We start from the raw sequence: 16,861 nt of genomic DNA on the forward strand, positions 1-16,861 counted from the left end.
TTCATAGAAGGTGTTGGGGAAGATTCCTTCCTCCTCAATTTTTTGGAATAATTTCTGGAGTACAGGAATAAGTTCTTTCTTGAAGGTTTGATAGAATTCTGATGTGAAGCCGTGCAGGCCAGGGCATTTTTTTTGTTGGAAGATATTTTTATTGTTTCTTTAATCTCAGTGCTTGACATTGGCCTGTTCAGGAGCTCTCTTTCTTCCTGGCTAAGTCCAGGGAGAGGGTGTGATTCCAAATATTGATCCATTTCCTTCACATTGGCAAATTTCAGAGCATAGAGTTTCTGGTAGTATTCAGAGATGATCTCTTGTATCTCTGTGGCATCAGTTATTTCCCCCTTATCATTTCTGAGTGAGGTTACTAGAGATTTTACTTTTTTATTTCTAGTTCATCTGGCCAAAGGTTTATCTATTTTATTTATTTTTTTCCAAAAACCAACTTCTTGTTTCATTTATTTTCTGAATGACTCTTTTGTTTTCAATTTCATTGATCTCTGATTTAATTTTGGATATTTCTTTTCTTCTGCTGGGTTTAGGCTTAGATTGTTCTTCTTTTTCCAATTTCAAGAGATGTCTTGTGAGTTTGTTGATGTGCCCTCTTTCTGTTTTTCGAATGTAGGCATCTAAAGTGATAAATTTTCCTCTCAAAACTGCTTTTGCAGTATCCCACAGGTTTTGGTAGCTTGTGTCTTCATTGTTGTTGTGCTTAAGGAAGTTAATGATTTCCTCCTGCACCCAACTGTCATTCAACAGAAGGTTGTTTAATTTCCATGCCTTTGTGTGGGGTTGAACATTTTTGTTGGAGTTCCACCTTTAGTGCCTTGTGGTCTGAGAAGATACAAGGTAAAATTTCAATTCTTTTGATTTTGGGGTTTGTTTTTTTTTTTTGAGACAGCATAAGCCTATTAACCCTCAGTAGAATGCTGTGGTATCACAGCTCACAGCAACCTCCAACTCCTGGGCTCAGGCGATTCTCTTGCCTCAGCCTCCTGAAGAGCTGGGACTACAGGTGCCCATCACAATGCCCAGCTATTTTTTTGTTGCAGTTTGGCCAGGGCTGGGTTTGAATCTGCCACCCTCAGTATATGGGGCTGGTACCCTATCCACTGAGCCACAGGCGCCATGCCTCTTTTGATTTTTGTTGAGGTTGATTTGTGTCCTATGATATGATCAGTTTTGGAGAATGTTCCATGGGGTGATGAGAAGAATGTATATTCTTTATCTTTGGGATGGAGTGCTCTATATGTGTCTATCAAGCATGGTTGCTCTAGGGTCTCATTTAAGTCTCTTATATCTTTGTTTAATTTCTGTTTAGAGGATCTGTCCAACTCTGTAAGAGGAATATTAAAGTCCCCTGTTATTATGGCATTATAGGAAATCATATTTCTCAGACTGAGTAATGTCTGTTTCAAGAATCTGGGAGCATTTAAATTGGGTACATAAATATTTAGAATTGAAATGTCTTCTTGTTGTATTTTTCCCTTGACTAATATAAAGTGACCACCTTTGTCTTTTTTGACTTTAGTTGCTTTAAATCCATATGTATCTGAAAATAAGATTGCAACTTCTGTTTTCTTCTGAATTCTGTTTGACTGAAAAATTATCTTCTAACCCTTAACTCAGAGTTTTAATTTGCCTTTTGAAGCTAGGTGTGTTTCCTGCAGACTGCAAATGGATGGCTTGTGTTTTGTAATCCAGTCAGCCAATCGGTGCCTCTTCAGTGGGGAATTCAGCCATTAACATTTATTGAGATAATTGATAAATGTTCTATTCATCTTATTTTGTGAGAGTGCATTGCTTAGTTTTATCTTTTGCATCATTGTGGAAGTTATATTCTGTCCTTTAATTTCTGATTTCTTACTTTGCTGTTGATCCATTGTGATGGTCAGTGTGTAGAACAGGTTGAAGTATTTCCTGTAGAGCTGGTCTTGTTGTGGCGAATTTCCTCAATGTTTGTATATCAGTAAATGATTTGATTTCTCCATCAATTTTAAAGCTTAGCTTAGCAGGATATAGAATTCTGGGCTGGAGATTGTTCTGTTTAAATAGATTACAGGTAGATGACCATTGTCTTCTGGCTTGGAAAGTTTCATTAGAGAAGTCTGCAGTCATCCTGATGGATTTGCCCCATAGGTCAACTGGCGCTTACTCCTGGCAGCTTGCAGAACCTTTTCTTTTGTCTTGACTTTGGTCAGGTTCATCACAATGTGTCTTGGAGAAGCTCAGTTAGAGTTGAGGTGACCCTGGGGTCCAATACCCCTCTGAAAGGAGTGTGTCAGAATCTTTGGTGATATTTGGGAAATTTTCATTTATAATATTCTCTAATATGGCTTCCATTCCCCTGAGGCATTCTTCTTCCCCTTCTGGGATACCTATAACTCGAATGTTTGAATGCTTCACAAAGTCCCATAATTTTGTCAGTGAACGTTCTGCTTTCTCTTCTTTTCTGCCTCTTTAACTATCTGAGATATCTCAAGAGCTTTGTCCTCTACCTCTGAGATTCTTTCTTCTGCATGGTCTAATCTGTTGTTGATACTTTCTATTGCATCTTTAAGTTCCTTAATTGATTGCTTCAGTTCCTTCAGCTCTGCTATATCCTTTCCATATTCTTCATATCGTTCATCTCTTATTTGATTCTGTTTTTGGATTTCCTTTTGGTTATTTTCCACTTTATCATCAGTTTCCTTCATTGTTCCAATCATTTCCTTCATTGTTTTCATCATCTGTATTCTAAATTCTCTTTCTGTCATTTCTAATATTTCTTTGTAGGTGGAATCCTCTGCAGTAGCTACCTTATGGTCCCTTGGGGGAGGGGAGGTTACTCTGGACTCGTTTTTCATGTTGCCAGGAGTTTTCTGGTGGTTCTTCCTCATGAGTGATTTATCTGTTTCCTTGCCCTAATTTTCCTTTCACTTCCTCTTGCTCTTTAAGTTACTGTGCCTCTGGACTAGAGTTTTGATGAGTCCTTTTGGTACAGGACCAGAAAGTTGAGAAGATTGAAGAGTGGGAAGAGAAAAAAGAAAGAAAAAAGAGAAAGGAGAGGGGATAGGTAAAAGGGAATATTAACAAAAAGAAGAGAGGCACAGAAAGAGGGAGACAGGAGCAATACAGGTGTACAGTAGGGTACTTTGACCCAACCTTAAAAACCCCCAACCTTGGGCGGTGCCTGTGGCTCAAAGGAGTAAGACGTGGACTCCATATGCCAGAGGTGGCGAGTTCAAACCCAGCCCCGGCCAAAAACTGCAAAAAAAAAAAAAAAACCAACCTCTGGGGATGCCAGGTTGGATTGTTTCCTTGAGGTCAGCAGCTCTTTGCTAGCCTGTTGGGACACAGTACCCCACCTCCACCAAGTAGAGAGGAAAGACCAAAATGCTATAAGTCAAACTAAAACAAGCAAACAGAAAACTTTACAGGATAAAATTGGGCAAAAAAACAAATAATAGGGGTAGAAGCACTAGCAGAAATGAAGTTCTAATTGTTAAAAAAGGCAACAATGGAAAATTATATTTAAACTAGAAAAATGGAGAAAGAAAAGAAAAATCTATAGGGAAAATGTTGAAATTAAAAAACAAACAAAAAAACCCAAAACAACCAAACAAACAAACAAAAGAAACCCAAAGCAGTATATATATCTTGCTGAATATTGTCTGGGCAACAGGTGATCTTCTGGGGTATGAGATGATAATCACAATGCTGATATGGCTGTATGAGATGGAGACTGGAGACCTCTGCTGATTTCTCAAATTACGCAGGGTAGAGAGCCTAAATCTCACCTCAGACCACTTAAAAGGTACTTTAAACTGCCAACCTGGGCTAAGCAGAAGCCTTCCCGGGAATGCACTTGTCGCTGGGATCACTCATGAAGTGGCTATCCGCTACCCAGTGTGCCAAAACCGATCTCACACTATGCCACTGAGGGGCAAGGCTATAAGGCATCTCAGTCCCCACCTTTAGGCTGCTCAGTCACTAGATTACTGGCTCCTTGCTCTGTGACCCTGAGGGCCAAGCTTGCCGGGGCAGTTCTCCCACAATGGCTACACGTGGCCCACAGCTATTAGCTCTGTCTGGCTCAGTGGCTCAGTCTGGGGCTCTAGACAATGGTTAAAATGTCTGCTCTCTTGTCGAAGTTCTCCCAAGGTTGTTCAACTGAGTGCCAAGTCCAAAAACACCCAAACAGCTCACAGCTAAGGCCTTTCCAGTTTGCAATTACAGCTGCCAGTGGGATTAGACCAAACGAACACACGCAAACACTTGCCAGTTCTCCACTGCTTTTGTTCTCCTTATGGGGTCCAGAAATCCCTCGCTGACTCCCTGTGTCTCTAAAGGGATGTTTCTGGGCAGATCCCACCAGCCAGAGATGTCTGAAGTCTCCTCAACCTGGACTCACTGTGCCCAGTTGCAAGGAAGCTGTTACTTGGCCACCATCTTGCTCCTCCGGTTTATAATTATTTTTTATGCATTTGTTTTTTAAATCCTGTAGGAAGTATAGAGTTGTGAGCCAAAATTACAATTAATACTGGTTTTTCTATTTGCCCATCAATTTTCCTTTACTGAGGTCTTGTGTCTTCATATGGGTTTGGTTTTTTCTTTTCTTTTTCTTTTTTTTTTGAGACAGAGACTCACTATGTCGCTCTTGGTAGAGTACCATGGCATCACAGCAACCTCAAATTCCTGGGCTTAAGTGATTTCTCTTGCCTCAACCTCCCAGGTAGCTGGGACTACTGGCTATATTTTTGTTGCAGTTGTCTTTGTTGTTCACCAGGCCCCAGGCTAGGGTTCAATCCCGCCAACCTCTGTGTATGTGGCCAGTGCTGTAACCACTGTGCTATGGGCACCAAGCTATCATATGGCTTTGAGTTACTGTCTAGTGTGCTTTTATTTCAACCTGAAGGACTCCTTCAGCATTTCTTGTAGGGCAAGTCCAGTAGTAATGAACTCCCTTTTGAATAACAGTTTTGCCAGGTACAGAATTCTCAGATGACAGGGTGTCTTGTCTTGTCTTGTCTTGTCTTTCTCTTTTATTTCTTTCCCTTCTCTCTTTTCTCTCTTTTTCTCTCCCTTCTGCTCCCCTTTCCTCTCCTCTCCTATTTTAGCATTTAAATATATCATCTTGTTGTCCTCTGGCCTTCAGAGTTTCTGCCAAGAAATCCACTTATCAGTGGATTCTTATTAAGGAATGCTTGTGTGTCACAAGTTGACAAGTCACTTCACTTCTCCTTTGCTGCTTTCATGATTCTTTCATTGTTTTTTTCTTTCAGTGATTTGATCATAATGAATCTCAGTGAGGACATCTTTGGATTTATCTTACTAGGATTTTATTGAACTTCTTGGATTTGTAGATTTAAGTCTTTAATCAGATTTGGGAAGTTTTCTTTTTAATCTGCTTTTAGTGCCATTTTGCTGGCTACTTCTGTGCTTTCTTGTATAAGCTCTCTTCCATTTTCTTACCTATCATTTAATATTCTCTCCTTCAAGGCTCAACTGAAATCTCACCTCCTTCACAAAGCATTTTCAGACTGGAATTATTTATTTTGATAAATATATCATTATTGTCTGTACAACTTGTTTCACAATTGATCATCTTGCCCTCACTAATACCAGGGAAGTTTTTGACCTTCTCCAGTGAGAGTCTGATTTCCATTCTCTGTGTTCCTACAGCACCTGTTATAGCACCCAGTACACTGCCTTGTAATTATGTCTTTACCCCCTCCACTCCTTGCACCTGGTGTTTGTGCACATACACTGAATTGAGAGTTTCTTCATGGTAGACACTTATCTTACTGTTTCAGGCATCCCTAAAGTGTAGCACAGTGACAAGTATGTGATAGAATTCATTGTATGTTTGTTGAGTCAATAGGGAAGTCTTAAAGTTGCATAGAGATATATTAGGTTCTATTGTATATTTTTTCTTTCACTTTTAATGATTCTATGTACAGTATGTACAGTAGATATCTTTATTTTATAGTTGGAGAAACTAGAGCTTATAAAGAGTTTGTTGCTATTTAAGTTTTATTTAGCATCTATTATAAACTATAATCCTTTCTGCAATTATAAGATGCAGGTTTTATTATCCCTCTTTGAGGAGAGGAAAACTGAAGCTTAAAAAAGATTGTGACATAACTAACTAGGGGCTGTTTAGGCAAAAAGGGGAATTTGATGACTCCATAAAATTTGGGAAAGCAAGGATATAGGTAGAGGAAATGTTAGGGTTCTTTATAGAAACAGAACCAATAGGATGTGTATATATGTATACCTAGATTCATTTTAAGGAATTTGCTCCCATGATTGTGAGAGCTGGCAAGTCTGAAATCTGTAGGACAGGCTGGTAAGCTGAAGTCCTAGGGAACAGTTGATGTTACAGCTCAAGGCTGAAGCAGTCTGGAGATAGAATTCTTTCTTCCTTGGAAGACCTTGGTCTTTTTCTCTTAAGGCCTTCAACTAATTGGATGAGGTCCACTTACATTATGGAAAATTTGCTTTACTCACATCTACTGATTTAAATTTTAATCTCACCTATGAAATACCTTCACCATGGCCATATGTAGTGGTTCATGCTGTAATCCTAGCACTCTGGGAGGCTGAGGCCTGTGGATTGCTTGAGCTCAGGAGTTTGACCCCCCTGAGCCAGAGAGAAACCCTGTCTCTACTAAAAAATAGAAAAGCTGAAGCTAGAGGATTACTCAAGCCCAAGAATTTGAGTTTGCTCTGAGCTATGAAGCCATGGTACTAGACCCAAGGCAACAGAGTGAGACATTGTCTTGAAAAAGAAAAGAAAAAATACCTTCACTACAGTATCTGGGCTGGTATTTGACCAAATAGCTGGATACTGTGGCCTAGCCAAGTTGGCACATAAAATTAACTATTAATAGATACCAGGGCCTAGGCTTGGTGCCTATGACTCTAGCGGCTAAGACGCCAGCCACGTATACCTGAGCTGGCAGGTTCAAGACAAGCCCAAGCCTGCCAAACAACAACTGCTGCAACCAAAAAAATAGCAGGGCATTATAGCAGGTGCCTGTAGTCCCAGCTACTTGGGAGGCGCAGGCAAGAGAATCTCTTGAGCCCAGGAGTTGGAGATTGCTATGAGCTGTGATGCCGCAGCACTCTAGCGAGGGTGATAGCATAAGACTTTGTCTCAAAAAAAAAAAAAAAAGCCAGGGCCTAAGTCTTGCCAAGGCTCATCTCTCCATGCCTTTCACCTTAGCTTTTTTGTATGGAAATTCTGTTGTTACTTATGCAGGACAATAGCTGCCAACAGCACCTGGACTCAATATTTTACTGTCTTTATTATTTCACAGGAAGGATTTTTCTTTTTTTGCAGTCTTTGGCTGGGGCTGGGTTTGAACCCACCACCTCTGGCATATGGGGCCAGCACCCTACTCCTTTGAGCCACAGGCACCACCCTGGAATGATATTTCTTAAGAATGAATGTGATAACCTATGTAAAGCATTTATCACATAATACCAATTATGTAGCAAATGCTTAATAAATGTTAGCTTCTGTAATTTAGTAGTAGAAGATGATATGATACTGGTAATAGTACTTTTTTTATTATTTCCAAATAAAGGAAGCTTAGGTAAAAGATTCCAGTTGCCTTGGCTTTGATCATGGGCTCATTCTTGAATTAATTGTGTTTTGAGGTGGGGTATTGTGATTGGTTAAGATTTCATCAGGAATGAATTCCTAGCCAATCAGTTCTCAGAGAGGTATATAGAGTCTGTTAATAGGTGGTATCTTCTGTTGAACTCTATGAGTAGAAAGACATCAGGTCTCTGTCTTCCAAGGAGAAAGCAGAGTAATCTAAAAGGATTGCTAGACTTTAGAAAGGGATAGTCAGCCAGAACAAATAGGTTATTACGGTGACTTCAGATGATCTGTGATAGAATCAGCATTTTAATTCTGGACTATTTTCCCCTGAATCCTATGTTTTAAAAACCACATAATGAATTTCTAAACATAGAGAGTAATTAGATTTTTCTGAATGATACTTAGACAAGAGTTTGAGGCAGAGATTTTTAGTAATCATGTTATGTATTGTGCAACTATTAGATCAATGTATTCTAACTTGTTTTAAAAACCCATAATTCTTTTTAAGAAATTCAAACATGGGCGGCGTCTGTGGCTCAGTGAGTAGGGGGCCGGCCCCATATACTGAGGGTGGTGGGTTCAAATCCGGCTCCAGCCAAACTGCAACAACAACAACAAAAAGATAGCTAGGTGTTGTGGTGGGAGCCTGTAGTCCCAGCTACTTGGGATGCTGAGGCAAGAGAATGGCCTAAGCCCAGGAGCTGGAGGTTGCTGTAAGCTATCACACCCCAGCACCCCACCAAGAATGACAAAGTGAGACTCTTGTCTCTTAAAAAAAAAAAAAAAAAGAGAAATTCAAATATACTCCATCAATATTATTTAAAATTCTAGATAATGTTAATATTTAGGCTGAAAGTCTGCTCTTTTTCTTAGTTATATGACATCTTGTACATTTTACCTTACAGATCCTAAGATAGTGTAGATATTAGCATCTGCATATGAAAAATAAGACGAAGGCTCTGAAGTTAAGTGACCTAACCTAACCAGAGTCAGAACAACTGTTTTTCAGCAAAGCCAGGTTAGAATCCAGGTATCTAGTTTTTTATTCCCTTTTTGTTTTTTTGAGACCGAATCTCACTCTTTTGTCCAGGTTGGCGTGCCCTGGCATCAGCCTAGCTTACAGTAACCTCAAACTCCAGGGTTCAAGTGATTCTCCTGCTTCAGCCTCCCCAGGAGCTGAGACTACAGGTGTCCACTGCAATGTCTGGCTACTTTCCTATTTTTAGTAGAGAGGAGGTCTTGCTCTTGCTCAGGCTAGTCTTGAACTCCTTAGTTCAAGGGATCCTCCTGCTTTGGCCTCCCAGAGTGCTAAGTTCACAGTCATGAACTGCTTGCGACACCTGGCCAGTTCATTTTCTTTTTCTCCATGAGATCCAGATGTCTTCCTGAAGACTGGATAGTGAGACTACCTTGCCTTTCTCTATTTGCTTATAAAGGAACTTAACAGTTAAGCTACTTAATAATATGAGCAGTTTTTTTTTTTTTTTTTGACAACACTCTCAAGCTGTTGCCCTGGGTAGGGGCCATGAGAGCATGGCCTACAGTAACCTCTAACTCTTGGGCTCAAGTGATCTTCTTGCCTCAATTCTATTTTTAGTAGAGACAGGGTCTTGCTCTTGCTCAGTCTGGTCTTGAATTTGTGAGCTCAAGCACCACACCCACTTCTCCCAGAGTGTTAGGATTACAGGCATGAGCCACTGCGCCTGACCTAATACGAGCATTTTTTAATGTGTCCTAAGAATATTTTTTATCAATCTCAGGATTGAAAAATAGAGCATGAGTTTTCACAGCTTTCTAGTTTTCAATGGTTTTTAGTTTTTATTGTTTTCTGGTTATAAAACAATAGATGCTTATGTTCAGAAAAAAAGACATAAAACTGTTTCTGGGAAGAACTTTGAAGGTGATTTGATCTTGTCTCTACAATAATATTGGAATTCTCAGATGGTTCATTCTCTGTTCCCCATACACAGGACTTGAGAAAATGCAAGTGAATTATATGGACTCACAAGTTCCTCAGCCTGACTGTTGTGAATAGATTTTGACTACTTTGCATTAGGTTTATGCAGTCATCGACCTTAGGGTTCTGAAAGCCTAGCTGGGCTTTGCTTCCCTTGATGGTTCAGATACGAGGTTCCACAGACTCCGAACTGTCAACCAGGGACCTCTGTCCTTGACCTCTCTTTATAGCTTTGGTACTTGCAGATTCCTCAGTATTTGTAAATGTCTTGGGAGTACATAGGGCCAGGGTGGTGGTCTAAAATAAAGGAATAGAATAATTTCTTTTTCCTTTCCTTTTTATTACTCATGGGAAGGCAATAGCTTTAGTTTTTCCTATCATGACATCCAGAATGAGTGGTTTGGGCAAAATTCTCACACCTGCTTTTGAATTACATCTTTACATCTGTCTTTTCTGCATATATTGGGGGCTCCTTGGGAAGCTTTGTATAAATACTGCTTTTTATTGTGACACAGATCCTTGGAAAAAGAATGATGTTTAAAAATTTTTAATACTAATGTTAACAGAATGATTTGTGTTGATTATGCATCCATCACAGGTAGAAAAATATTATATACATGTTGTTCAAAAGAGGAGCAATTGTAAGAAATATGGCCAAGCATCCGTAGTGTACCTAAACGTATGTTTAGATATTTTTACTTGCCTGAAGTGAGAAAAATAGTTATAGAAGTTAGGCAAGAAAACAGGATAACAATTTGGCATCTTTGAAAAATGTAATCTAAGTCAATGAGAAAATTATTTGACTTTCAGTCTGATTTATAGGATAGGTTTTTGGCCATAATGGTTTTTTTTTTTTTGAGACAGTCTTACTGTAGAGTGCCATGGTGTCACAGCTCATAGCAACCTCAAACTCTTGGGCTTAAGTGATTCTCTTGCCTCAGCCTCCCAAGTAACTGGGACTATAGGCACCCACCGCATGCCTGGCTATTTTTTTCTTGCAGTTGTCATTGTTGTTTAGCTGCCCCAGGCCAGGTTTGAACCCGCCAGCCTCAGTGTATGTGGCTGGCGCTGTAAACACTGTGCTATGGGTGCTGAGCCCAATAATGTTTTTTATAGCAAGTGATACAACTGAACAGTTAATTTTTCAAGTGTTCTATTTAGCAATGTTATAGTACTTGGTTTTGATAATAAAAGAAATTACTATGATACCAGAATTTTACTTTATAAACATGCATGGAAAGTGGAATTTAGTTGTTCTTTGTACTAAAAGGAATTAATGCCTAAAGATCCCCGTATTTTATTTTGTTGAGAATGGACATGTTTGGAGCATCACTACCACTTTCTCTCCTCCTCCTAACTCCCCCATACACTGCAAATTATGAAGAGAAATTTATACTGTTCAAGCCTCCTCCATTTTACCCAAATGTAGACTGTGGTTGCTCCTTATAGGTGAGAGTCCTTTATGAACTGTCTCCGTTTTTACCAGTTTCACTTCCTTTCTTTGCTCTCCCATTCTTCTCTCTTGGCTACTTTGAATCAGCTCACTGCTTTCTTTGCAGCCTTTATTTTCCTGCATGCATGTTTGATCTCAGCAGACACTGTCAGTGAGCAGTTTAACAGCAGAAGAGAAAGAATTCAATACAAACTTGTGTGCAGTGCTGGTCTGCAACACTGTGTAATGTTTTCTATTTTTGTTATTTACTGTTGAAATGAGGAGCTGAATTGGTGTTGACCGTGTGTGGAATGCCGCTGAGGATTTGGGGTGGGAGGAGGGGACAAGATTTTCGTGTGACTTATTTCTAACATGCTGCAACAAGACTGAAAACATTCATCTGCTCACATAAGGAGGAAAGAAAAAAATTCCAGGATTGAGCTTACAGAATTTGTCTGCTGTTTTCAGATTTTTTCCCCTGTGTTTTTCTGTTTTTTGACTTTATCTAATTAGATAAGGGTTGGAGGTGGGCGATGGCCTTTGCATAATAAATAGATTGAGGTATAGAAGGAACTGGTTGCAACAATGATTCCCGTGGTGAGGGACTGTTTAAAATCTCCACCACATCAGGACCCACATTGTGACCCATCTGACAGACTGTTAGTGAGCTCCTTGGCCATCTCAAGTGTTCAAAAGTAACTGTATACAAACAGCTTTATTCCTATGCTTTCTTCCTACAAATCTTAAGAACATTATGCCCACATGTCCAAAATAGTTGATTTTTGTCTACATTTAAAATCTCACCTCAAATAGGTGAGAAATATAAATGAAGCATTCAGTTGTTCCCTAAGTGTCTGCTTTTGTGTAATTTTCTCACTTTCCTTTATGCTAGAGCTAAATGGAGCCTGAGCTTGCATTTTGGGTTATGTCTGGGACGGAAACTGAAACCTGGTCATAAAGCTCAAAGGAGAAACTGCCGTACTTAGTCCGGAGGACTTCTCATGCCATCCTCCCTTCTCCGTGTTGTTTTCTTTTACCTTTCCCCCCACCCCAAAAATGGATTGCATAATTTTATGGGGGGTTTTCCTCATTTTGTAGAAAAGAAAGTGAAGGGAACGCTATGTGTGTGCGTGAGAGAGAGAGAGAGAGAGAAAGAAAGAGATTTCAGTACAAACCGGCACTTAAATTTGGTACATTTTATAATTTTGGGTCTGAGGTTGTTGGGGTTCATTCATAGGATCCCAGGTGTGATTAAAGCAGGGAAGAATTCAGATATGATGTTTCAAAGTAAAAGCGGAACCCAAAATGTTTGATTTGAAGAGTAGAAGAGATAAATGCCACGGTGGTTCTTTTTTTTACTTAGTATACATTGTTGTATGTATTTGGTCAATTGAGTTTGATATGTGGTCCTAAAATATCCTTTCTGAGCAGATGTGGTATTTGTTAGAGCAAATTACCTATATTTTAACAATCTTTTCCATGTTCTCTGTTGTTTCATTCTAAAACTGATGCATACCAGTTATTTAAGGGGGAATTAACGCTTCAGTAAATATCTTTTTGCTTGATTGTTGGCTGTTTTTATTAGCCATTTTCATTTAATTTGACAATGACACTTAAGGGTTAACTGGACAAAGCTGATGCAACCCCTCCTTTTCCTGACCAAAAATTTTCATTGGACAGTATTTCCATAGCAACAGTGAGATCAGTGAAACCTGAGTGTTTCATTGATTATTTTTCTCCTCTTCCTTTTTTAATCTATTCTCTTTTCATCACGTTTTAGTGAGAAGGCAAATTTTTTTTTACAAACAGAGCTTATATTGATTTCTGGTCCATAAATAATTAAAATAGGGTAGAAAAATCTGCCCTTCATTTAAAAATTGAATGTTTCACTATGTATTTAAAAAGCGATTCAGGATTAGGAGGATGGATAACCATACCAGCTGTAGCTGATGTTCTCAAATATTCTTGCATTGTTTGCTGGTCTTCTAGGGAAAAGAATAATGTGGAACAAGACCTTAAGGAGAAAGAAGATACTATTAAGCAGAGGACAAGCGAGGTTCAGGTATGTGAACCACAAAATTCAGTCTTCTAGTTTTGATTTAGGACTATTCATTTTAAATGTATAGGATCATTTAATATTTGATGATGTGGTATTAGGTCAAGGGACCTAATATTTATATGATATAAATGTTTGTATTTTGCATAATGATTGTTCTTGCTTTGATTTCTGGCCTGCAAAGATTACACTGCATTGAGGAAACAGTATTTTTCAGTGTAGATTTTTACTTTGGGAAGTATTTTTCAAATACTATTTACTTGCATATTATATCATTAAAGGTGTAAGTTTGAATGACTTAACAGTGTGAATATTATTGCACCAGTAAAATTGAGTGAGATCATCATCTCATCAGCCTAAAAAACCAAATTGCTTTTTCATGCATATGAGATTTTGTTAGCAAAGAGACCTGGTATGGTAAAGGACTGTTTTCCATAATATTGGTAGGGCAGAAGATTATACAGAACAATTTAAAATAGCATTTTATGAGTAACTTATCTTATTAAGATGTACTCATAGTTTCTTAAACTTTTGGCATAAAGAGATTCAATTTATTTTCACCAAGTACTTGTTAAATAGTTTCATTTCACAAAGAGAAATAATAAAACCGGTTTATGTTTGAGAAATGATTTTTCAAAAAAGGGGACAGTTTTTCAGATACTAAAAATACAGAAAATTGGGCAGTGTTTTTACTCAGAGAAGTAAACAGTGCATGTGGCCCTGTTATTAGGGTGCTGCTTCCTGAATGCTGCACTAGCACATACTGGAGATTGGGTAGCACCGGCAGCAGTTGCTAGGCTCCAAGATGGACATCTTTTAATGTTGGATTTTCCTGCTTGTTGTAATAGTTTTAAGTAGGTGAAACCTCTAAATTATTAGATCCCTTGTTTTGTTTTGGCTCAGGATATTCATTAGAGATTGTCTGTCAGATAGACTGTGTTAGGGTGGGGAGAATGATTTCCTGAAGGATTGAAGAGGAAGCTGGAGAGACTTCTGTTGAAGTTGATTCCCTGGTTAGGTGGTTACATTTACTGTATTTACTGCATTTACTACATTTTTCCTGAAGGCAATCCAAAAGTCAAGAGATCATCCCCAGTATATTTCTCTTTGTGGCATTGAGATTGGTGGGGTTAGGGGAGTGTCTTACCTCTCATGCATTACTTTGTGCAGTTTTTGAGCTTTTTAAGAATTGCTGAAAACTCACAAAATTTAAGCAGTTATTGCTGAAAATAGTCAGACAATGGAAGGCAAAATAATCTACAGGAGTTTTCACAGTCTACCTGTTGGTTTTTCCTACTGTGTCTTTTGAGGATGTGAATTTAAACAGCCAGTTTAGTAGAGTAGTAAAGTTTACATTGTTCCTTTCAGGCTAAATGGATTGTCCTTGAATATTTGATTTCTTATAATTACACAGGTTTTATTTTCAGTCAGAATTTCTCCATGATTTGCTGGTCCTTTTTGCTCAGTGGTGATGGTAAGGTCTATGTTTAGCCTGAAGCTTTGTGAAATCCAAAACTTGTGATTGTCATGGAAAGTCCAAATTGTTGGATTTTTTTTTTTTTTTACTATAGGGTGCTCTAAGTATACGTAAGGCATATTAGAGCATGATTAGTGCAGCTCAAGGAGCAAAGGCTGAACATAAATTCATTGAAAAAGAACACTGGCTTAATAAAGCTTTACCCCCTTTACTCCAAGGGGGTATCTCTGTGTTACCCATGGTACTGAAGCACTAGACTAACAGTGACATAGCTGATGGAAATCTACAAGTAAATAAAACTCTGCATTTTAGTGATCATTTCCAATTTTTTGAAGTACAAAGTAACTTACCATAAGTTGTACTGAGTAGATTTTATTACCTATTCTTAGTTAACTCCGATTAACCCATTGGTAATGAATTTTAAAAATCTGTAAATAACTCCAACTCTCAGTACTTTTTTCTAATATCCCTGGCAAAAGATAATTTACTAGAGCTATTAATAAAGACAGAATCAAAGGCAATGTACTTCGCTGCTTTTTTCTTACCCTACTTTCTAATGGAAGTGCTAATGAGAAATGCCAGAACACAGACAGGTGAAAGGGAAGTAGAGAACATAGACTGGTCAGAGAGTGAGTGCTTCATCCGAACTTGGCTCTTCTGAGTGTTCTTGCTTTTCTCTATGTTAATAAAGTCTCGAATAGTGATCATAGGAGTTAATATCTCAAGCACAGAAACCAAACTTCAAAGCCAAAAGGGTTGAGTTTGTTTTGTTTGTTTCATGTTTATATAATCTCCCTAATTCAGTTACAGTAGAAAATCTACATGATTAATTTCTAGATTTTTTGTAAGAAGAGAGGGGAGACCAACATTATATCCTACCTTAAATTGCTTATCTACAGTTTTACTAAAATTTTCTTCTCACTGGTCAAAAAATGTTCAGAGATCTACCCTAACATTTATCTTCAGCTTTACAGAGAGATTTATAGCAACAGTATGCTAGCACACAAACTTGAATTCAGTTTCTGGCTCTGTCACTTCCTAGGTTTGTGATCTTAAGTAATTTAACCATTCTACACTTTAATTTTCTCTTCTATAACATGGGATAATAAAAATACCAAATACTTAAGAGCTGGTGTAAGCATAAAATCAGGTCTTGTAGGTTAAGTACCTCACAGAGTGATTGGCACCTGGTAAGTAGTCCCTAAATGTTCTGATTAGCTTTATTATTCTGTACCCTACTGTCATCTGCTCATTAGCATCCCTTCATCTTCCAGCTCTTTCTTCTCTAACTTCTATCAGAGTCAGCATAGGATTTGGCACATAGGACCCCTCCAATTTGAAAATGTGCCACCTGTTTTGACTGTTGCTGCTATTAATACCAATCTATTTTTCTCTACTTTTATTGCTTTGTGTAGCATTTTTTCATTCTGCTGTTTACCCATACTACTGTGCTTTGATTTTTCTCCCCAAGCCAGCAATAATCTTAAGGCCAAGTCTCTTCTTCCTTCCTGCATTGATTATACAGCTTTCTTGGGTTTTATTCTCTTAAATATCCTCCTACCTCTCTGACCTTTTGCTTCCGTTGCCTTTGCCAGGGACAGATGGACAGACAGACTCTATGTGTGGGCCTCTCCCTCTCTCTCTCTCTGTACTCCCCTCCACCCCTTTTCCTTCCGTCTCTGTACCCCCTGTCATCCATATGCTGATGATACCCAAGTATTTATTAAGCTTTCAGCTCTCCTCAATGCCAGTTCCACATCTCCAGTTAACCATTTTGATATGTGTCATTTTAAGGCTGATATGTCTTAATGACTCTGGCTTCAAGTTTGAACGTGGCTGTTTCTGTCAGTGTTTTTCTTACTCACCACTTGCCTCCTTTATTCCCTAACATCTAAAATTTTAAAGTCAGATCATAAGTGCTTACCCTACCTTCTCTTGCCTTCTTTGTAAACCAATTCTAGTATCACAACTTGCAGATGTGAAAATCTTTACTGTTGTCTACTGCCACCGTTGATGATAGGAGGATGTCATACCTTGTAGATTTATTGGGGGTAGAGAAAAAGACGAAATAGAGACATTTCTCAGTTTTGACTGTCTGACTTTGAACTAGGCGCCTTATATATATTCTTCTTATTCCTGCTTCTATGCCTTTTGTTGTCATAACCTAGACTGTTCTCTACCTCCTTGTTTATGTGAATTCCACCCATGTCTAAAAGTCCAGCTCAAATCCTACCACTTCTCTCATACTTTTCCTTCTTTGTCTCTTTAGTCTACACCAGTCTTCCCTGTGTTGGAACTCTTTCAAAGGAGTGTATATGCACTTAATATGGCACGTGCCACATGTTACC

General features: G+C 38.6%; 1 protein-coding gene across 1 annotated transcript in view; it reads left to right on the plus strand.

Annotated features, from left to right (window-relative positions):
- The window catches only part of EPS15 (epidermal growth factor receptor pathway substrate 15), a 166,378-nt gene that overhangs the window by 101,315 nt on the left and 48,202 nt on the right, over positions 1–16,861 (plus strand). Inside the window, exon 13 of the mRNA XM_012811472.2 lies at positions 12,970–13,042. Coding sequence (XP_012666926.2) covers positions 12,970–13,042 — 73 coding nt within the window. The remainder of the gene's footprint in view (positions 1–12,969; positions 13,043–16,861) is intronic.

The sequence above is a fragment of the Otolemur garnettii genome, unplaced genomic scaffold, assembly GCF_000181295.1.
Source record: "Otolemur garnettii isolate 467f Iridium unplaced genomic scaffold, OtoGar3 scaffold00159, whole genome shotgun sequence".
NCBI lineage: Eukaryota > Metazoa > Chordata > Mammalia > Primates > Galagidae > Otolemur > Otolemur garnettii.